Source organism: Eleutherodactylus coqui, chromosome 2 (genome assembly GCF_035609145.1).
Source record: "Eleutherodactylus coqui strain aEleCoq1 chromosome 2, aEleCoq1.hap1, whole genome shotgun sequence".
Lineage (NCBI taxonomy): Eukaryota > Metazoa > Chordata > Amphibia > Anura > Eleutherodactylidae > Eleutherodactylus > Eleutherodactylus coqui.
The window spans coordinates 194,812,907-194,837,009 of NC_089838.1; the positions used below are offsets into that span (position 1 = coordinate 194,812,907).

Here is a 24,103-nt window from a genome sequence, read left to right on the forward strand (position 1 = left end):
ATAAAAGAATATTTTACTGTATAATAATCTGGCACGGTGAAGGTTTTTCTTTCTTGTTTCAATTTTTCATTTCTTACAGGACCACAGATTTTTGACTATGGATTTTCAGGACACTTATTTGTTTTTACTTTTCTAATAGTTTGGTGCTTCAGACACTGAGGGCCCTTTTAGATGGAACGATTATATCGTTCAAATAATCATTGAATCATGCGAAAAGGAACAATAATCGTCCAGTGTAAACATGGCCAACAATGGAACGATGAACATAAGGCATAGAATGAGGCATAAAAATCATTTTGTCATTTGCCAGCCATTGTGTGTAAAAGGTTCAGTTGTTCACAAACCATTCCCAGACAGCCCCGACGGACCAATGATGGATTGAACGAGCTGTAAACTAATATCTGCGCGTATAAATGGAACATTTGAAAGCAAACGACTCGTTTGCTTGTTTCAGCGATTAATTGCTCAATGTAAAAGGACTCTCTACTGATCTTTAGACAATACTGATACTTTTCTTCCTTTTTTTCTGAGATTTCATCTGGGTATGCCACAAAAGTAAAGTAAAAGCTGTGTAATATATTTTGTGGAAGTATTTATACTTGAAACAACTTTATGGGCCTTTTTCACTTAAATGCATTTACTTTGGGCTGACACTCATTTTGAAATGGGGTTTAATTAAAGATTTTGTACAAATTTGTCATCTGCAGCTTCTGCATATCATTGTATACAGTAACTGCAGTCTCAGTAGGTGATCTGTCAGTTGAGGCTGGACTGATAGTTTTGCACCTGCACGGCTCCCCGATCTCACTGCGGGGGGGGGGGGGGGGGGGGCGTGCGGGACATTCGGTGGATTTAAATGCCGCTGTCAGAACTGCCCCGCGACCTCTCTTCATACATACCCTGACACTCCAGGGCGTAAATGTACGTCCTGAAGCAGGAAGGGGTTAACAAAGTACTGAGTACAGGCTCTAAATACTTTTATCAATGCAAAATGTTAGGTTTTTCTTTTTTTTTTTTTTTATTCACAAAGATTTCTAACATTTTTACCTTATCACCATGGGATATTGAGTGCAGAATGATAGGAAAAAATGTGATTTTTTTTTTGTTTGTACACATGGCCACAAGATAAGAAAATGTAAAAAAAAAAAATTTTAAGGGTCGGATGACTTTCCAGACCCACTGTACATGCATTTAATGAGTGGAAAAACATATACTCCCTAAGATGTCCATAGTATGTAAGTGTCACTTCCCTATTGGTATCAGGCTGTTTCTATGTGAATTAAGTACACCGATTCTATGTAAGTGGTATATATGGACTGCACTGATTGTGTTTGGGGAAGTTGGCCTCTCATGAAGCAGGAGCGGGCACAGCTGTTAGACAGAGGTAGAACGCTGAATGCAGATCACTTGTATAGCCTCTGGAGCATGGAATGTTGATTAGCCCACCCCCCTGTACACAGTCTGTGCAGTCCATACACTTCTTGCATAGAAGTGGTTTATGGATTTTTAATGGAAATAACACAGCACCAATGAGGAATTGACACTGAAGGAACAGTTTTAGAGTTAAAATACTTTAAGAAAGTATATTGGTTGCTTTTTTCATATATCCAGATTGAATCTCAGTAACGGTATACCTATAGAGTATAAGTTCACTTTAAGCTCAGCTAGAATTATTTACTCCTTTGTAACAAGGAAAGGTTGTAAATGTGTGAGCTGCTAAGAAATATTTAAATCCTTAGTCACTCAACAGGGGTCCTGCAATTGTACATATAAATGAATGTGTGATGAGCAGCTGCAATGCAGCAATAAAGACAGAACCAGATGCACACTGCAGTCCTGTTCACCTATGCAAGCTCCAGGTGATGAGAAAGATTATCCAACCTGTTTCCATCACTGCAGACCTCCAGATAGGCTTTTCTTCATGTAATCAGTGGCCCCCACCCCACACACAAACACCATGTAACATAACTTTAAAAAAAATTGTAGTAGTACGAAGACAAAAGAACCTTGAGAAGCAGGCAAAGCTTGAACTATAGAAACACCAAGCCATACTTCCTATGTATGGAATGAGTACTGGATATCTATGGAATACTGAATGTATACTCGGGGAGGTGGTAACCTGGGTAAATTAGACAGTTTTAAAAGAAACAAGGAAAGGTTCCTGGATGTATATCATTTGCCAAGCAGTTGCATGTCCTATTGACATGCCACAAGGCATTATCATTAGAGATGAGCGAGTACCCAAATGCTCGGGCCCTCGTTATTCGAGTGGAGCTTTTCGTAAAATTCGAGAGCTCTATTCGAGTAACGAACCCCATTGACTTCAATGGGAGACTCGAGCATTTTTGTATGGGGCCCGCCGATTGACGGCCTTTTTTTTTTGTCCTCTCTCCCCCTCTCTCCCCGTCTCTCCCCCTCTCTCTCTCTCTCTCTCTCTCTCTCTCTCTCTCTCTTTCTCCCTCTCCCTCTCTCTCTCTCTCTTTCTCTCTCCCTCTCCCTCTCTCCCTCTCTCTCGCTCTCTCTCTCTCTCCCAAAACTGTGGCGGGGTCGAACACGGTTGATGCTCGCTCGAGTGACGAGCACCATCGAGTACGCTAATATTCGAACGAGCATCAAGCTCGGCAGAGTACGTTCACTCAACTCTAATTATCATGGTAAAATTACTTAACTCAAAAAATTGTGACTGTTGTTAAATGCCACTTGACCACCAGGCCTCGTCTGCCTTGAGCATTTTTGGGCAGCATCCCTTTTTTTCTGAAAGTATTTAGTCACTAAACATTTTTCTTTCTTGGACCAAGGCAACAACTGAGATAGATTTTGTGTGATTTTGCATTACCTGCAAATGGGAAGATGGAACAATACCTCTACAGCGCCACCTATTAGAAAGCAGCATTCCTGCAAGTCAGTGTCTAACTTTGTAACAGGTCTTGTTACAATGATTGGAAATGTTCGCCAGAGTCTTCTCCTCATCAGTGTATGGTAAGCTTGCTGGCTGGCTGAGTGAGAGGCCTTTGATGTGAGAAACTGTATTCCTCCTGACCAATGTCATAGGCCTCTCATTCAGCAGTCAGTAAACCTACTGATGAGAGGCAAAAGCCCAGAAATGGCCTGGTTATCTCTTCCTTCTGGAGTAGACTCTAACTTTAGCTTATATTCACAGTTATTGCTACATAGTGTGTTAAAAGGTCAGACATTGACTTACAGGAATGCTGCTTTCTAATAGGTGGCGCTGCAAAGGCATCGTTCCATCTTCGCATACTTTCCAGAGGAGCATGCAGGGACTTGTAAGTCTCCTCGCATCTTCTAGGTTCTTTTCTTAACCCCTTAACGACCAGCCCATAGTGTTTTTACGTCCTCCCGAAGTGGGCTCTATTCTCTGAGGACGTAAAAACATGCTTCCTGCAGAGAATAGTGCCCCTCGGGCTGTGGACGTGACAGCTCCATGCTGTCGGTGTCCGCAGGTAGCTGACAGCATGGAGCTGTCATCCCGGGCTGTTCGGAGCCCCCCCCCCGGCATTGCGATCGGCGCTATGCAATGGATAGCGCCGATCGCAAAAAAAGTAAATAAAAGTACATAAAAGTTAAAGATTCAGCTGCTCTGATGGATCGGATCCATCGGAGCAGCTGAAATTACTCACCGAGGTCTGGCACGCTGCTCCCCGCTCTCCTGCCGCTCCGGGGCCCGAAGCCGGTCTTCTGCGCATGTGCGCCAGGCGGCATTACGTCAGCCGCATGCGCAGAAGGCCCGGCGGCGCGGGAGATTTAAAATCTCCTGGCTCCCGGCTCCTGTAGGTAGCCGGGAGGCAGGAGATGTCAGCGGGGACTGCGGTGAGCGGTCCCCGGTACCGCGATCGCCGTTATCCAATGGTTAGCGGCGATCGCGAAAAAGTTAAAAAAAAAGTTTTAAAAAAGTCAGTTTCACCTCCCCTCATGGATCGGATCCATGAGGGGAGGTGAAAATACTCACCCCCAGTCCTCAGCGGTGTCCCGATGTCCCGGGACCCGAATCCCCGTCTGCGCATGCGCGCCCGATGATTGACATCGGGCGCGTGAACAGACGGGCTCGAGCCCCGGGAAATTTAAAATCCCTCTGCTTCTGGCTGCCATGTGTAGCTAGGAGCAGAGAGATTATACCGGGGACATGATCACTGTCATCCAATGGATGACAGTGATCATGTAAAGTGAGAAAAAAGTGTAAAAAAGTAAAAAAAAGTTTTTAAAAGTTTAAAAAGCGTACGTTTCATCTCCCCTCATGGATCATATCCGTGAGGGAGGATGAAAGTACGTACCTAAGGCCCCCAGATTTATCCGCGGACCTTACCACAGCTTCTGCACACGCGCCCGTCGCCAAAATGGCGGGCGCATGCGCAAAAGCTGTGGATTGCCAGGATAATTTAAATTCTCCCTGCTCCTGGCTACAAAACGTAGCCAAGAGCATGGAGATTTAATGGGGGTCCGCGGTGAGCGGTTCCTGGTCACGTGTTCGCCATTATCCAATAATGGCGATCACGTAAAAGTAAAAAAAAAAATTTGAAGTTTCATCTCCCCTCACTGATGCGATCGGTGAGAGGAGATGAAACTTTTTACCGGAGGCCTCCGTATTTGAATCCCGACGCGATCTTCCTCCGTGGACCTTCCAGGATTCTGCACATGCGATTGCCGGCAAAAAGCCGGACACATGCGCAGGAGTCGGGGAGCCCAGGAAACTTAAAATCTCCCTGCTCCCAGCGACCAACGGTCACAGAGAGCCTGGAGCAGTGACCAGGGGCCTCGTTGAGCGGTCCCCGGTCACGTGATAAAAAGGTAGCGATCTACCTTAGGCCGGTCTCACATGACCGGATAGGAATGACGGATTCCGCATGCGTCTGATCCGTGGTAATACGCAGATCAATCGCATTGGATTACACAATTCCGCTCACATTAGCGGGTCAGAATTGCGTAATCCACTCGCAGAAAAGAGAACGCAGCAGGTTCTATTTTACTGCGGATATCGGCAACATAGAGCCCATTGTGCTCCGTGGTCGCGGATATACCCACAGTCCATACGCAACTACATTGTGTACGGGCTGCGGGTACCCGCGTCATCGCTAAGCGACGGTGCGGGAAATACAAACAAAGGTGTACTGTGCATGACCGCCTGTGTGAGTACGCAGTTATGCGCAGTACATTACGCAGCCGTACGCAGGGTCACAGCCGGGCTCACAGATGGGATCCGCTGTGGGCCTCCGCAAGCGGATTCCACCTGCACCCGCGTGAGCCCGGCGTTATTCAGACCGCTACCTGTGATACGTATTTTACAAGAAGCCCCGGGAACGCTCGCTTTCCTGCAGTTCCAGGAGCACCTTGTTGAGCGCCTTCTGTGTGAGACTGCCGCACCTCATCAAGCTTACGGAGACTCACGGAACGCCACTTTTTACACCCCATACCCGCCACTGAGGTCATGAAATACCCCCAAAAAGCATGAGAGGAGGGGGGGGGGGGATACCCGGTTTTATTGCCCCATGGGCCCATTCCAACCAGCCTCCGTAATTACCCCTGTCTTCGGAAATACTACACAGTTCACATTTTTACTTTTATCTAAGATTTGCGAACGCCAAAAAGAGCGCGGAGGGGGAGGGGGGGGAATTTTTAGGGAGTCAATCTTTATTCTGTACAAATAAGCAATGGGGCCTGGAATTTATTCAGTTGTGCCCTAAAATCCAACAGGTGTTCCGTCCTTTATAGGCCTTGCCATGCGTCCTGTAAGTAGATTAGGGCCACAATGGGTATGTTTCTGAACTCGGGACAAACGGGGGGATCCATTTTGGGGTGAACGTCTTCATTCCTATGTGCACTGTACAAAAAAACTGTTTTTAAATTGAAAAAATTGCCAAAAAAATTGAAAATCGTAACTTTTTCCTTCTGCTTTGCTTAGATTCATTCAAATACTGTGGGGTCAAAATACGCAGTACACCCCTAGATGAATTCGTTAAGGGGTCTAGTTTTCAAAATGGGGTCATTTGAGGGGGTTCTTTATAGTTTTGGCCGCTCAATGGCTCTATAAGTGGGCAATGGGGCCTGAAATTTATTCAGTGGTACCCTGAAATCCAACGGGTATTCCTTTCATTGTAGGCCTAGCCATGGGTCCTGTAAGTCTATTAGGGCCACAATGGGTATGTTTCTGAACACGGGACAAACAGGGGTATCCATTTTGGGGTGAAAGCCTTCATTTATATGTGTGCTGTACAAAAAAAACTGTTTTTAAATTGACACAATAGCCCAAAAAATGAAAATCCTATTTTTTTCCTTTTGCTTTGCTTAAATTTATTCAAAAACTGTGGGGTCAAAATATGCAGTACATCCCTAGATAAATTCGTTAAGGGGTCTAGTTTTCAAAATGGGGTCATTTGTGGGGGTTCTATATGGTTTTGGGCGCTCAAGAACTCTACAAATGGGCAATGGGGCCTAAAAGGACTTCAAGCAAAATCTATGTTCTGAAAGCCACCGATTACTCCTTTTATTTTGGGCCCCGTTGTGCATGCGGACATAAGATTAGGGCCACAATGGGTATATTTCTGAAAACAGCACAAACAGGGGTATCCATTTTGGGGTGTAAGTCTTCCTTCATATGTGTGCTGTACAAAAAAAGCTGTTTTTAAAATGACAGAATTGCCAAAAAAACAAAAATCCAAATTTTTTCCTTTTGCTTTGCTTGAATTTATTCAAAAACTGTGGGGTCAAAATGCGCAGTACACCCCTAGATAAATTCGTTAAGGAGTCTAGTTTTCAAAATGGGGTCATTTGTGGGGGTTCTCTATGGTTTTGGGCACTCAAGAACTCTACAAGTGGGCAATGGGGCCTAAAAGGACTTCAAGCAAAATTTGTGTTCCGAAAGCCACCGGTCGCTCCTTTCATTTTGGGCTCCGTTGTGTATCCAGACATAAGATTAGGGCCACAATGGGTATGTCTCTGAACACGGGACAAACAGGGGTATCCATTTTTGGGTGCAAGTCTTCCTTCATATGTGTGCTGTACAAAAAAAGCTGTTTTTAAAATGACAGAATTGCCGAAAAAACGAAAATCACAATTTTTTCCTTTTGCTTGGTTTGAATTCATTCAAAAACTGTGGGGTCAAAATATGCAGTACACCCCTAGATAAATTCCTTAAGGGGTCTAGTTTTCAAAATGGGGTCATTTGTGGGGGTTTTCTATGGTTTTGGGCGCTCAAGAACTCTACATGTGTGCTATGGGGCCTAAAAGGACTTCAAGCAAAATTTCTGTTTTGAAAGACACTGACTACTCCTTTCATTTTGGGCCCCGTTGTGGACTCAGATATAACAATAGGGCCACAATGGGTATATTTCTGAACACGGCAGAAATAGGGGTATACATTTTGGGGTGTAAATCCTGATTTTCATGTAAACTATAGGAAAAAAATATGTCTATAAAATGACAGATTTGCAAAAATATGAAATTTTACTTTTTCTCCTCTAAATTGAATTAATTCCTGAAAAAAAACTGTGGGGTCAAAATACTCATGACACCCCTCAGTGAATACATTAAGGGGTGTAGTTTTTAAAATGAGGTCATTTGGGGGGGTATCTATTATTCTGACACTCATGAGCCTTTCCAATCTCGGCTTGGTATAGGAAAACAAAGTGTTCCTCAAAATGCTAAAAAGTAATGTTAAATTTGTACGTCTCCTAAATAGTTAAAAAAACCCGAAAGTTTTTCCAATGTGCGCCCAAAATAAAGTAAACGGGTGGAAATATAAATCTTAGCAAAAATTTCTATATTATGTTTGCACATATTTAAGATATTGCAGTTGGAAATGTGAAAAAATGACGATTTTTTCAAAATTTTCCCAATTTTGGCGCTTTTAATAAATAAACACAATTTCTATCGGTCTATTTTTTCCGCCTAAATGAAGCACAACATGTGGCGAAAAAACAATGTCAGAATCGCTTGGATATGCAAAACCTTTCTGGTGTTTTTCCATGTTAAAGTGACACATGTCAGATTTGCAAAATTTGGCCTGGTCATTAAGGCGCAAACAGGCTTGGTCACTAAGGGGTTAAGGAGAAACTATACCTCTCCAAATTTGCATTAGGGTGCTTTTAGACAGAATGATTATCGTTCAAACGAACTAAAGTGAATAATAATTGCGGGCCAACAACGAACTGATAATCGTTCACTTTTTGTTCGTCATTGATTTAAGGAAGGCATTAAAACCATTGTTGGCTCGTTTACTTATCGTTCGGTTTAAAAAGCGCACAATTCAGTCCCTCTCATTCACCTATACAGAGAATGTGAAAAACTAGGCGATTCTGAAAGATTCTCCTGTGAACGAGCCAATGATGTATCTAAACAGGCCACACAAAAGCGAATGGTGGCATCACTGGCTCGTTCAAACAATAATCTGCTCATCTAAAAGGACCTTACCGGACACTGAGAACTGCTTGGATGCCAGTTTACACACTGTAGACTCACTCTTTTATCAGTCAGGCAGCATAAATCACTGGTGACCACCAGCTCTCCCCTGTGAGAACATATTCCTAAAATGATCGCTCTGCAACACTTTGTGGAGCGCCCAGCTCTTTAGCAGCATTACGCCTCATGTCCACGGGCAGATTTGATTTGCGGAATCCGCGATCATCACCAGCAGTTTAGGCCGCCCATAGGAGAGTAGGCACACATGTGGATTTAGCGTGCGGAAGATAAATTTTAGCACGTATTCCATGCGGGCGGGCTCCATTGATCTCTATGGAAGCGTACGATTCGCAAATGCACTGCAGATTTGTAGGTGGATACTTCTTAGGTTGCTTGGAGACCATGTAGGGAGGCGGCGAAAAGGCAGGGTTTCATGAGACACTGGACTTGCGGGTTTTTTTCCCATGGGCATGCACAATGGATCATCTGCACGGAAAAACCATTGAATCTGCGATCTCCCGCAAGCATTTAAAAACATTTCCCCACTGACTCGCAGGTCTTCCGTTGCGGAAATCTGCGTGCACCGTGGACATGAAACCTTACTTGCCGTTTTTCTAACACCCGATAGAGCGACATGAAAGTAATTTCAGCTGATCCTTCTTATTCCACCTAAGAAGTCTTGTAAATATGGATTCAGGTTGGTAATTTCTGCTGTTTGTAGAAAAGCTTGGTGAGAGTCAATAAGACTAACAAAGCAGCTCCCATAAGGGTTGTCGCCCCAAAACCGATCTAAGTCCAAGCAGCAGCAGTGTTCTCTATCATCGAGAGAAAACGATGATTTTTTTTCTTTTTCATTTTGAATTATATTTAGTTTAAAATACCTTTTTTCCATCACTTTCTTTTCTTTCTATGTAATAACTGCATTTTACAAGCAGCCTATTCATCTAACCTGAACACATCTCTAGAATACCCAGGATGCATTCTAGTTTTTGCTGTCACTGATTACTTTACATGCTGCTTTAGGTTGTGCTGTTAATGTGTTAATTGGTGCAGTGTTTGCAGAACTGTTCCCTACAGTGGCAATTGTAAAGGACACACACTGCGTATAATGCTGTACACTGGGGACATCTTTGCCTCATGGTCAGCTTGTCAAGACGCCAGACGAGAGATAAAAATTCAATCACCTTTCACTGCTGTGGTGCCACAATTATCACTCATTTAAAACCAGCGCAGCTAATGGAGTGTTTTATCATGGCAGACAGTGGCAGCCCTGTTCATTACTTAGTGTTTGCTGATGTGATGGCCCTTACACTTCTCTCCTCTTATCTCCCCTCACTCACAATTGGATTTTGTATTACCGAAGCAGTCAGGTGTGACAAGTCATTTTCTTCCCGCTTGTGTTTTAAAGGGATACAAACTCACCTTCCTTCTTTAACAATTATGCTTAGGGATTATGGATATGGCCACACTAGTGAATTAAACAATGTAACCGTTTCTGACGCTGTTAAATATCATGTATGAAATGGGGAGGGTGAATTTTATACACTCATATAGTCTATGGCAAAGCACAGGTCAAAACGTGAAAAAGACTACCGGAACCATGCGCACACTGTTAATTATTGTAGCCAGCGTTCTTTCTGGAAATGAAGCATTACAATTACTGTTCATTCAGGAAGAAGTAGAGTCCTAATTTGTAGTTGAAATGTTAGGGGGAAAAAAGCTTAATTTCAACATTAACATTTGACCGTCTTGTGACTCATGTGATTATTCAGAGCCAATTAGGAGTATCGGGTCAACACTGTCGCAGTGAGCATACCCCTGGAAGTAAATGGGCTCTGTATGTCATAAACCCGTAGATACTTTATCTTCTGACCTGATTGTTTTGTTTAGTGTTTACTTAATAAAGAACTTGGCATTTCATTGGTGCTCTGTTGTAAGAATTATGTCAACACACGTCTTTTCATTTCCTTTTATGTTAATCCTATTCAGTCGGGTCTTCTGATTTTTCTTTCCCCTTTAAGAAAAGATTTAAAGGGAAGATTGATGAGTTGGAGATCTAAATATGCTGCCAGTAAACATCTACTGAATGTCAATCCTACCAGTATTTTTGTAGTGCACTTTGCACCTTCATGCCTACATCATAGGCTGCTATAGTCTGGATTCTAAACAGATACATTTTAGCTTCATTGATACATAGTAGCAAATCATCAGGACAGAGGACTGAGTCACAAAATATTGTCTGGGTTGGATACAAATTATTTTTAAAACACCATTAATTTCAGAGTGCTGTAAAAAAAAAAAGTACAGTACAAAACAAACAAAGAAAAAATATGACTAAATGAGTGACAGGATTGTGCAGGGGTGGAGAGAGGACCCTGCCTGTGAGGGCTTACAATCTACAAGGCACGGGGGGAAGGAGACAATAGGGGAAGTTAGAGGGTGCTCTTAGGGTAGTCTAGTGGCAGTAAAGTTATTGTCCGCTTTTCTGGAGAGGTGGATTTTCAGGTTTCTTTTGAAGGTTTTAAAGGTGGAACAGAGCCTGATCAGTTGGGGCAGTATGGATGATACATGGGAAAATCTTGGAGGTGATTGTATGAAGGACAGAGGAGAGCAAAGAGGGTGTTTTTGTGAGGATTGGAGATTGCGTATGGGGAGATATAGAGGTTAAAGGGACAGTAACACAAATATTTCTGTTTCTTAAAACCAGATAGAGAAACATTTTTGTAATGTTTTTATTTTCTGGTTGTAGAATGCTTTTATTCTGTTGTCTGTACATTACTATGGGGGCTGTCCTCTTTCCTGAATGTGAGTCAACTGGGATGTAAGATGGTTGTATGTGTTTGTCAAAGCGTGGTTGTAATCTTCTGAAAGAGGTCCGCTGAGGAAGTCCGATAAATAGGTAAAAGGGAGGGAGATTGAAACAATTCTTTGCCTGCTGTTGTTGTTTGGGAGTATACTAAGAGTTTCATGGCTAGGGGAGCAATAATCATGATGGCATAAACATGTTTTAATTACCGACTTTTACCAGCAAGAAAAACTAAGTAATCTTGTAGATATGATACCTTTTAATGGCTAACAAAAATGCATGATGGTAATGCAAGCTTTCGGACCTACGCAGGGTCCTTCATCAAGGCATATTGAAATGGATTCGAAGAGGCGTGCATATCTATACACAGATCCTTATGACAAGGCACAGACATGGACGTGATTATTTGCACTTAAAATAATACTTCAACAGAAATACAAACATAGATGTGAAGGTTTTTTGGACCCTAAAGTAGTATTTGTATTTCTGCTGTAGTATTATTTTAAGTGCAAAGTATGTGTGTATAGATATGCATGCCTCTACGAATCCATTTCATTATGCCTTGATGAAGGACCCTGCGTAGGTCTGAAAGCTTGCAATAACATCATGTATTTTTGTTAGCCGTTAAAAGGTATCATATCTACAAGATAACTTGGTTTATCTTGCTGGGAACAATCACATTTTGCTCTACTGGCTAACACCATACCAAACTTTTTTTTAATTACCGACTTGATTTGTTAAAATTACAATGGTTTAAAGTGTAAAGGATTATGTTGGATTTTTGCAGTTCCTTTCTGGTTTAATTTTGATACAATGCTAGTTGGTGTATTGGTTGGTGCTGTCCAGTTGTTATGTCGAATGTGCATTGGATTTGTATGGGGCTGGCTCAGGGACCAAGCACGCCCATATGTGGCAAGTGTCAGCTGTCTTTGACAACTGACACCCAGCGGCAGAGGCTGGGATCGGAGATGTTTTTGATTTTGGCCATTAACTAATCAGATGCCACTGTTAGTACTAGGCATTTCAACATTACTATGTGTCAGGCTTGTTCAGCAAGAATGAGAAGAGATTACTTTTTTTTAATACTCCGCTATTGGGACCGGATTGCTAACCAATAGCAAGGCAGCGCTTAGTGAGAACACACACAGATAGGTAGGACTGAGCAGGGAATTGTGAGAAATGTAGTTTCAAGCTGCATGTCAGCAAAGATGCGGTGGCCATCTTGGATGTGGGTAAACATTAGAAACGGAGGAGAGGATAAGAAGGCAATGACTGCATGATTTATTCCCATAAACGTGGCGCAAACACCTTTCACGTCTGGAATTTTTGAAAATTTGCTTCACAATCGGAAGACCCGTTTAACTAATACACAAATACATCTCATTGCTCTATCTTGGCCTATTTTACTATACTCTTGATAATGCTTTTAGCATTTCCAATATACAAGGTAAGCCATTGCGACATAGCAAGGGTTAAATAAATGTACTCTTTTATGTGACTTGTAAAGATATGCTGCATGCTAATTAATGAGATCCTTTATCTATAAACTGATCTGCTGTAAGTCACAGATCATTACACACTCAGTGGTATTATATTTCTTTGTTACAATTAACATTTGAAAACTACAAAACACATTAATAATGGATGGATGATTGGTTACTTTTCCTTTGCCTCTTTTTCAGGAGTGCAGTTATTAAATTACATAGCACAAAAAGAAAAAGGCGATGTGAAATGTTATGTTCCATTAAATCCAGCCTAATGTAATATATAGCATTCCTAGGATTTGGCTTCTTCCAGTTTGGTCAGCAATTTCTACAGAGCAGGAATACACCTCTTATTTGGCTGTGTGTCATCCGTGGTCTTTCTTTTTTTTCAGCTGTGTTAACTGTTAGTATTCAAACAATAAAATGCTACCTCTGTTTTATACTAATAATACTTGAGTAAAATGGGTTATATTTCATAAGTACCGATGGTCGCAACTTAGGAATACTTTCTGTAGTTTTATGTAATTAAATGCAGAATGCAATTGATCGTCGAATTTACATAAAAACGAAACAGAAAAAGTCTATAACTTAGATGCAGTTAGCTACTGGAACGTTCAGAACCGTCACAGTTGACCTAATTTTTGCACCAGGAATTTATTGGCCTAGAGTTGAAGAATTTTGCATTTGATACCTACCCACAATTCTAAAAATCTTTTTGGACTGGGGAGATACTTTTCAGTTATGTGATCATGAATGAACGTAAGATAAAGAGCCAATTACATGCACGCTGTAGTTTTAACACTAAAAAGGGCTTTAAAATAGTGTTTCACGGCCGCTCACCACTGTAGCAATTACCAGCTGGGGTGCTGCAGCTCCCCGTTGGTAATCACGCTGTTAGCGCTGATCCCGGCACACACTCTGACCCCAGTGTGCAGCCGGGATCCTCCTCCCCTGAGTCCCCTTCTCCTCAGTTCCGCAGGAGAGGACTCAGGGAGGAAACGTGTCGGGCGCACACACTGATGTCAAGAGTGCATCCGGGCTCAATGCGAGCAAAGGGGAAGTGGCGCTGACAGCAAGTAGGAGGTAAGTATATGGGTTGGGGGGAAACTATTATTACTGAGGGGGGTTAATATTACTGACGGGGATAGTATTATTACTGAGGGGGTTTAATGTTACTGAGGGGGGTTAATATTACTACTTAGGGGGTTAATATTGTTGAGGGGGGTAATATTACTACTAGGGCCACTGTGGAGTACCTTGTTACTACTGGGGCCACTGTGGGGTACCCTGTTACTACTGGGGCCACTGTGGGGGTTGCTATTATGACTGGGGCCACTGTGGGGGTCGCTATTACTACTGGGGCCACTATGGGGGGTGCTATTACTACTGGGGACACTGTGGGGGGTGCTATTACTACTGGGGCCACTGTGGGGGGTGCTATTACTACTGGGGCCACTGTGGGGGTCACTACTACTAATTTGGGCACTGTGGGGGTCGCTATTACTAGTAATATTATTACTGGAGCCACTATGAGGGTCACTGTTTTTACTGGGGCCACTATAAGGCTTACTATTTTTACTGGGGTCACTATGAAAGTCACTACTTTTACTGGGGCCACTATCAGAGTCACTATTACTACTGCGACCACTATTAGGCCTCGTTCACACGGTCGTAATCGTATTTTGGTCCCACAAATACGCAATCAAAAATTGGTTATGCCTGCATATTTGGGCACGCAAAAAAGAACGCAGACGGGCCCACTGAGATGGTGTGCAAATATGCAGTGAATACAGAGGTTTCCTGTGCATTCACCATTCACTTTAATGGCCTATCGGGGTGCGTAGTATGCAACAAAATAGATCATGCTGAGTGAAATTATACATCATGTGAATGAACTCATTGAAATCAATGGCTTCTATTCACTGCATATCATGTACGCAAATACGCTTGTGTGAACGAGCCCTTACTATACTGTCTTACAATCGGCCCTGATGTCAAGAGTGCATCCGGGCTCAGTGCGAGCAAAGGGGAAGTGGCGCTGACAGCAAGTAGGAGGTAAGTATATGGGTTGGGGGGAAACTATTATTACTGAGGGGGGTTAATATTACTGACGGGGATAGTATTATTACTGAGGGGGTTTAATGTTACTGAGGGGGGTTAATATTACTACTTAGGGGGTTAATATTGTTGAGGGGGGTAATATTACTACTAGGGCCACTGTGGAGTACCTTGTTACTACTGGGGCCACTGTGGGGTACCCTGTTACTACTGGGGCCACTGTGGGGGTTGCTATTATGACTGGGGCCACTGTGGGGGTCGCTATTACTACTGGGGCCACTATGGGGGGTGCTATTACTACTGGGGACACTGTGGGGGGTGCTATTACTACTGGGGCCACTGTGGGGGGTGCTATTACTACTGGGGCCACTGTGGGGGTCACTACTACTAATTTGGGCACTGTGGGGGTCGCTATTACTAGTAATATTATTACTGGAGCCACTATGAGGGTCACTGTTTTTACTGGGGCCACTATAAGGCTTACTATTTTTACTGGGGTCACTATGAAAGTCACTACTTTTACTGGGGCCACTATCAGAGTCACTATTACTACTGCGACCACTATTAGGCCTCGTTCACACGGTCGTAATCGTATTTTGGTCCCACAAATACGCAATCAAAAATTGGTTATGCCTGCATATTTGGGCACGCAAAAAAGAACGCAGACGGGCCCACTGAGATGGTGTGCAAATATGCAGTGAATACAGAGGTTTCCTGTGCATTCACCATTCACTTTAATGGCCTATCGGGGTGCGTAGTATGCAACAAAATAGATCATGCTGAGTGAAATTATACATCATGTGAATGAACTCATTGAAATCAATGGCTTCTATTCACTGCATATCATGTACGCAAATACGCTTGTGTGAACGAGCCCTTACTATACTGTCTTACAATCGGCCCTTTGAAGGCCACCATAAGCCTGATATGGCCCCCAGTGAAAATGAGTTTGACACCCCTGGTCTAGTTGATATCCATGGTTTATAAGTTAACTGTGGACAAAGGCAGGAGGGAAGTCCATCATAGAATGGTGTTGGTGAAGTCTACTCTTGACCTCTGGGGCTGAGGAACATCTATGGGACCCCCGCCCCCACCCCCCATGCCACATACCATGGATGCTATATTAATAATATTGTTTTGTTTTTCCGTATCTTTGTGATTCATTATTTGTATATTCTTAATATATTGGATGTCTTTTGATATCTTGTATGTATATCGGCTTATTAGCACTTCAGCGGTTTGTGACCAACTGTTATTGATCCTCCTGTGCCCAAGTCACATTGTGCTATTCCTGTACGCACTTTCAAATCACAGCTTTTTAATTTTTTTTAAATTTTAATATTTTTAATAGCTATATAAGCTTGTTTTTGTAGGACAAGGTGTTCTTTTCAGTGGTACCATTTAACATGCCAAATATTGCATTGCAGGACTTCTAAACATTTCTAAGTAAGGCAGAATGGAAAAAAAACACAATTGCGCCATTGTTGAGGGAAGGTGATTACGGTGTTCACTGTGCAGTAAAGTTGTCATGCTATCTTAATTGTGTGGGTCAGTACAATTATAGTGATACTAAATTTATATGGCTTTTTATATAGTACTACATAAAAAAACTAAAAAATATCTACATACTAAACATAAAAATACCTTTAAAAAAATAGCTTTCTGCAGCTATCTTTTGACCCCCATAACTTTTTTAACTTTTCTGTGGATGAAGCTGGGTAAGGGCTCATTTTTTTTGCAGGGCAACCTGTAATTGTTATTTGTATCGTTTTGGGGGTACATATGACGTTTTGATCACTTTTTGTTGAATATTTTTCTTAGAGACAGGATGACTAAAAAAACACTATTCTGGCATTATCTATTTTTTTTTCGTTAGGATTAATAATGTAATATTTTAATAAATTGAACCTTTCTCAGATGCAGCAATACCAATTTTTTTTCTTTATACGATGACTGAGAAAGGTTTTGGTTTCTTTTTTTTTTTGTAATACACAAGTGGAATGGAAGGGGTGAAATTACCTAGAGGTAGATAGAGATACATACACACACTCTATATTGTGTCTGTCTTTACTGCTAGCAACTGTATTTTCAGCATGCATGCAAATAATCGCAGGTTTTCCAATGCAAAAACCGACCCGCCCATGTGCCCCCGGCCTGAGGCTGTATTTACACTGGCGAGTTCTCTGCGTTGTGAGATGGATAGATCTCGCACATGAATAGAACCCATAATTCTTAATGGGCTAATTTTTATGATCAATTTTTCAATAGGACCGATAATGTGAGATCGAAAGATCACAGCATGTCCTTTTTTTGGCGATTCCGCTGTGAGAATCCCCTATTAAATCCTCCGGTGGCCAAAAAGAAATGCATCTCACTTGCAAGTAAATGTAATTTTCATGCAAGTGTGATCCAATTTTAGCCATTGGAACCACTTGAGCTTTTTTTCCCCACGCACATGAAAAATGTAAGTACATCTGATATATTGCCCAGTTTTTGCATATGCTTGAAAATCGCATGTAAAATTACAGAAACAGAGTGCAATATAGGTCTCATTTTCTTGGACCGATAGCTCATTCTCCTGTGTAAATAAAAATATCACAGAGGGCTTAGTAGGACTCTTAAAGTGAGAAAGACACCCTAAGGCCTCATGTCCACGGGGAAAATCAGGCCCGCTACGGATTCTCCATGGAGAATCTGCAGCGGGTCCCTCCTGCCCCGCGGACATGAGCCCTAAAACTTAACTTTTCTTTTTTCTAGATTAAAATATATCCGAGCAGGATGACCAGAGAAGGACAATACCTGAAACATACAAAAGTGGGGCGGGGTTACTTGTATAATGTTTTTTATACTCCAATGTCCTTATTCACATTGAAACACCTACAGTAGCAAATCCTATTAGTAATGGTACAGACTTCAGATGCTGTGATTAAAAAAAATACACCTGCATCCACCCATTCAGAACCAGGAGGGTATTCGCAGATATGGAGTGCTTACAACTGAAGGGCTAGAACAAGCAATACAGCCACGGTCACTTCCCAAAAAAGAGATACCCTCAGCTAATACGGGATCAATAGATGACATTCACGTGATAGCTGGATAAACAAATCCAGCAAGAAAAAAAACTAGCAAAATTGCAAAACAGGGTGTTAAAGGGTTAATTAGGGCACTAATAGGGTTTCACTAGAATGTTTTCAATTATTTCCAGTCCAAAATACCATACTCTATACAACCCTATATCAAGTTAGCAAGCGAAAACTGGCTGTATGATCCAATATGCAACCCAAAAAAAGCAGGCTTGCCCTGATAATCGCTGGAATAGGTTGTATTACTAACCTCGATCTAATTGCTGACTGTCCTTATATTAAATCCCAGTGTAAATACAGTCCTAATCCCTATTCTCAACCCTGCTGTGTGTCCCAGAGAAAATGTAGTTGCAGCTGGTTTGTCCTGCAGTATACTTCAACCACCTCACAAGCCTGAAGAATGAGCGTCTTTTGGAAGCCTGATGACATGAATAAAAGTTCACCTGTTCTTTGCAAAAAAAATTGGGGTGCAGTTCCTTCTCTCTGTGCACCAATAATTGTAGTTGGGGCTGCAAGGATAAGAATGCTTATGTGGAACTCCTTCACATTTCCCTGCATTCGTTGTGATGAATTGCCCTCCGTGTTTTTACAGTTGCTGATAATAATGTATGTGCTAGAAAGGAATAATGTTTATTATTATTGAAATGTTGCTGGTAATTAGCCGCAAGTACTTGTGTATTGATAAATGTTGCAATGCATCCCTCTATGCAAAATGTTGGTTCTTAATGTGTGGAAGATGTAAAAGGATGAAAGCTGTATGTGAATAAGAATGGCAGAACCATATTTCAGAGAAGCCCTTTCCCGGCCCAGTAATGCCAAGCTGGGTGTCGCAAATTCCTCTCCGATAATCCAGTTGTTCCCAAGGCTGCAGAAATGCTGGAGAACAAAACCCTTTTTTCCAGAGGAGTTATGTCCTCTATACGATGGCTCATTTCTCGTCTGAATTTATGCCTTGGAGAACAGGCAGCCCAACAGCACCGCAGGCAGCTTTAACGAGACAATTCATTAAGCAGCCGGCGCACACGGCCCGTAAAGAACATTAATTCAGCAAATGAAAAACTAATAGAGTGTTTAGTGGGCTCTTTATCATGGGTGACAGTCTGAACTCTCTCCATCATCACTGTTTACTGAAGTGAGGGTGGGCGCCGCTTATCACTGCCCTTATTGAATAAAATCTCAGAGGCATCACATGCCGCATTGTTCCATATTTCATTATGTTTTAGTCATACTATGTTAAGCATGTAAGTCATTATCAAGCCCTTTGGTTACTACCAGTTGTTCGGATATAGTAATCATCAAGGTGAACCATTTATGTTGTGTTCTTCACTCAGGGCTGATTTAGAGAATATTAACTTGTACATAGCATGGTAAGTACTAGCACTGAATAAATGAGCTTCTCTCCCACAAAGTAATGTAATAGAACCTATTTCATACAACGTATGCTCCTGGACATTCCCTTTACATGTAGTCTAAGATCTACATTACAGCGCCAGATCACATCATAAAAGGTAAATAAATGCCCGTAAAGTCAAGACTTCATTGGCACAGTTTTGCCATGGTCGTGCTTTCACAAAAGACACACATATACTAAAATATTTACTAGAATTTACTCCGTTTACCATATTTAAGATCAGGGCAGAAACTACAGGAGAGAGAAAATAGCAACAAAACACTGAAAATGGATCAAACCCATACAAAAATCACTGAAAAGGGTCATACTTATTGATACAGGGTGTCATGATTCAAACGGGCGACCTCACATGCTCCGGGCGAGTCCTCTGCTGATTGAGCTATTCAGCATGCTGGATAGCTCCCCTGAGTCCTGATACCTTGTTCCTCATCCTTTGTCTCCTATTCCTTGTTCCTGGTTCCATGTTTGCCTGTCTAAGTCCACTCCGTGTCTTGTTCCTTCCCCAATTGGCCCTCTATATAAAGCTGTCCCTGACCCTTCATGCACTGCGTAATTATTGTTGTGCTCCACTGCCTTGATCAAGCCTCCTCTCCTAAACCTTCATTTGTACTGCAAACCATGACTACCTGTTAATGACCTCTGGCTTCCTCCTGACCACTCTCCAGTCATGCATAGCTACTACACCCACGGCTCCAGCCTAGCACCTGGAATGCTACACAGGGTGTTAGAATAGAGACTCACAAGATATGAGGCCCCTTGACGTGGGTTGTGAGCATGCATATTTTGACCAATATATCAACTAATTCCTCATTTATTTGCAGAAGCAGTCTGGCCTTGAGATGCTGGGTGATCCGAGGGGGTATCAGTGCTTTGTGTGATACATTTAGAAGATGTAGGACAGCCCATCTGATCTAATAGTATGGGCAGCACTAACAGTCTGGAAGCCTGTATGGTGCACTATGCATATCTGTGTGACTGGCATCCTGTACAAATCTCATGTATGTGCAAGTATAATGCTAAGCAGATAAATTGAGGTATGTTAGTGGTTGGTTGTTAGTTTTTTATCCTGAGCTCTCTCTCCCGTATAGCATTTTGCCTTTCTGCATGCTGCTGGGAACTCGTGTTTGTATTTGCCCTTGTATCTTTGTATCAGTAAGTATGGCCTTTTTCAGTGACTTTAGTACATTATTTAGGGTTATTCATATCAGTAGCGTTCCTAAAAATCAAAGTTTTCAACCTGGCTCCTGGAACTTCTAATGCTAACCTAGATAAGAGGTAGTTCTCACAAAGCGGAGAGGAAATTCATTCCAATAGACAATATTTGGTAGTGTTTCCCGTCTAGCTTGCACCATGATTTGATCTTCCTTATGATCTAAGCAAATACTGTATTGGAGAATGGACCACCTGTGTGTGATGTGATAGAGACCTAATTTATGATGAGTCCTCTGCACAAAGGATCTGCATCACTTTTGGAATATGTATATCACAGTTTATAAAACTGTTACAAATGTGCTCATGGCTGAAATCCTATTTCAAGGGCTTGTTCATGCAAACGTGTCCGATTTTAATCCTTGTGTTGTGTTTGTATGCATTGTGTGTGTTTACTTTTTAATGCCATGTGTCATTCTTTTTTTTTTTTTTCTTACATGGAAAAAAGAAACTAAAGGAGACCCAATTTTTTACCTAGCATCCTTGGCAATGATCCATGAAAACCAGAGTGCACATGGATGTCATCTGTGGTGTGCTCCAAGTTTGGTTTGTTTTTTTGCACCTACTAACTTAACTGGGTGACTGACATGCTATAAATCGGACCAGAACAAGACATGCTGTAATTTTTATACTTGGACCATCGATCTGTGTAAAAAAAAAAAAAAAAAAAAAAAAGCATGTTTGCATAGCTCCATTGACTGTAATGAATCCATGTGCAGTCAGTTGAAAAAACAGACCGCATACTGACAAGAAAATCATCCATGTGAATGAGCCCTTAGGGTGCTCATACTTTCACTTATGAATAATATGCCATTTTTTTTAAAGCCCATCATTGTCTCTTGTCATTTTGTTCCTTTCGTCTTTAAGAAGCGAAAGGAAAAAAAAAGCCTAAATCAAATAGTTGAGGCTTACTTTTCCCAATCTAGAATTGTGAGAGCCGAGTGCCTGTGGCTTTTGTCTGTACTTGCTATTCATCCTTTCTAACAAACCTAATTTTTATTAAAACATGATAAATGAATTATAAATCACATACTGCTAGAAATCTGAAAATGGTTCTGAGTAAAGTTTGCCTCAAACACCGCTATAATTAAAAACAAACATTTGCCTCTTTTACACATTTGACAATAGTTTACTCTTGGCTCTCAGATGAACTTTTTTTTCTTTTGCTCTTCTGAAAGGCAGAGCCTCGTTTTGCTTTCCTACCGTTTATCTTTTCATGTACTATCAACCAATTATAGGCCACATTTTCTAGTATAAATACTCCTGGCAGCCATCTTGTCTGCATTGCGGTGTACTAATATACCTCTGTATTACATTCTCCACCTGCATGTTACAGGAGCGCTTATGCTATATGTTTGGAACACATATATATTACATTTGTGGGTGTCTTTTCTTTATTCTGTGAAACTTTCTGTAGTTAATACAACTGATTCAGGTAAATCTAACAAATGTTTAGACAGGACATAACTAGTATGATAGAAAGATTTAGCAGTAGTATGAAGAACATGGGGATCTTTTGTCATATTGATGCCAAACACAGAACAAGGATATTTCTTAGAGTAAAGGAATTAGAATACCACAAACCTGTATCACTTATTCACTGGATAGGTGATAAATATTAGATCACTGTCTGTCTGACACTGGTACCTCAGGTCCCCTCGGCCAGAGGATGGAGGATTTTGAATGGATCAGCAGTCAAATATATGTACAGCTGATTTGGAGTAACAAAAGCAGCCTCTACTTTATTACTAATTCTAATTTTTGCCTTGATTTTAGGTAATGTGGATGAGATATTTATCATGATATTCTTTTTGTGTGTTTCACCTGTGTAGTAAATGCCAGATGCTACATTGTTGGGGAAAGGATTCTTAAAAATCTGATTTACACAATGCATTTATATATATATTTTTTCATCATTACTATTTCTCTTTCTGGATGGCAGGAATGTTCCTCGACTCTCCACAAACATGCATGCTTAAATCAGACAAGCATACATTCCTATTATAATAGAGAGCATAAACAGCTGCCAGCTCTTCTGGCTCCACTTATCTGAGTGGGGAACACAGGCCGGACATGTTAAAAATCCAAAATGACTCCATCTGTGCCCATTGAAATCATCAGCTAGATAAGAATTTCCACCAACAGCACAATAGACGGAATACCCTTTTCAGGGGAGACTGAATATCTGCAGAGCCGATCCTGAAAAATGGACTCCAATGTTCCAATAAATGCAGCATCCAGAGGTATATGAACGGCAGCAGAAGACTCATGGTGCATAAAAGCAGGTTTTTATTTCATCTTCACAGTCGAAATGTCACGTGTTTTTTTTTCTACTGAAGATGGAATAAAGAAACCTGGTTTTATGCACCACGAGTCTTCTGCTGTCGTTCATATACCTTTGGATGCTGCATTGAAATCATCAGGTCCTGCTGTGAAAAAGCTAATGTTTATGTCTGGCTTTACTCTTTAAATGATTGTCTTAAGCAGTAATCCACTCAAAGAAGGAACACGTGCACTATAATGTCACCCATATATACTGAATGGCCATTTTATGAGACTTACCCATCTAGTAGTGTGTTCAACCCTTTTCGTCAACAAGTCTTCGACATTCATAGGATCTCTCCTTTCGTTGGATGTTCTTCTTCGATTATACCATTCTCTGTCTACTCCTGACACTGCTGAATGAGAAAACCTCACAAGGCTGGCAATTTCTGAAATACTGGCTCCAGTTAGTCTAGCATCGATGACCAGGTCTTGGTCTTGTTTTAAGTTGCTCAGATTGCTTGATTTGCCCATTCTAATGTGGATTCACACTGAAACTGATCCATGGAAAACTTGCTCATTTGACTTTATGCTCTGGGGTTACTTGTCTGATTTCCATACATGGAAGCTCCAATCCTAAAAGTGTGGGTGTCTATAATATAGAGACCATTCACTGTAGGGTTTTTGCAGCCTCTGTCCTAGAATCTAATCTACAGATTAAAAGTGATTCTGTACTTGTCTCCATTGCATAAATAAGCCTAACAAACTGTGTAATGTACGATACATTGCAAGCATTGTGTTCAAATCCTTCATTATTTTACTATTTGTATGTGGTAACGGTATGGTATCCTATATTATCATGTAAGCCGTTTATTAGAGAGTTATAACCAGATAATATCCGAATATTTACTTTTAATAACATGCCAACTAACATGCGTTTTCTTTTTGTTCTTTGCCTCGTAGCAATGTCCCCTGGTTCTGACAGTCTCAGCAATGTGGATATTCCTGCTGTATCTGAGATAATTCTGCAGACTCTCAATGAGTTGGCTAATTCTTTCCAGGACATGTCTGACCGCTGTCTGCTTGTTTTGCATTTGGAAGTCAGGTAGGTGTCATCACCTGCCTCCAGGTGGTATTTGAAGGCATAATGTACTTTTGTGATGCATACACATTTGCTCACATTTTAAAGTGTTTCCTAGCCTAAGCATGGCAAATCTATCCAAATGTTGAGAAACCCCAACAATCTTTAGCATGAAGTCGTGAGACAACTGTTTTATTACACTTGTTTTATTGAAAGGTCAGCCAGAAAATAACGTACACTTTGTTCAAAAAAAGTCACTGTTCATAAGAAATAAACATACAGTGGATATAAAAAGTCTCC

At 41.5% G+C, this 24,103-nt stretch overlaps 1 protein-coding gene across 1 annotated transcript in view; it reads left to right on the top strand.

Moving 5' to 3' along the window:
* Positions 1–24,103, top strand: part of EXOC4 (exocyst complex component 4) — a 395,535-nt gene that overhangs the window by 306,914 nt on the left and 64,518 nt on the right. Inside the window, exon 15 of the mRNA XM_066592136.1 lies at positions 23,686–23,827. Coding sequence (XP_066448233.1) covers positions 23,686–23,827 — 142 coding nt within the window. The remainder of the gene's footprint in view (positions 1–23,685; positions 23,828–24,103) is intronic.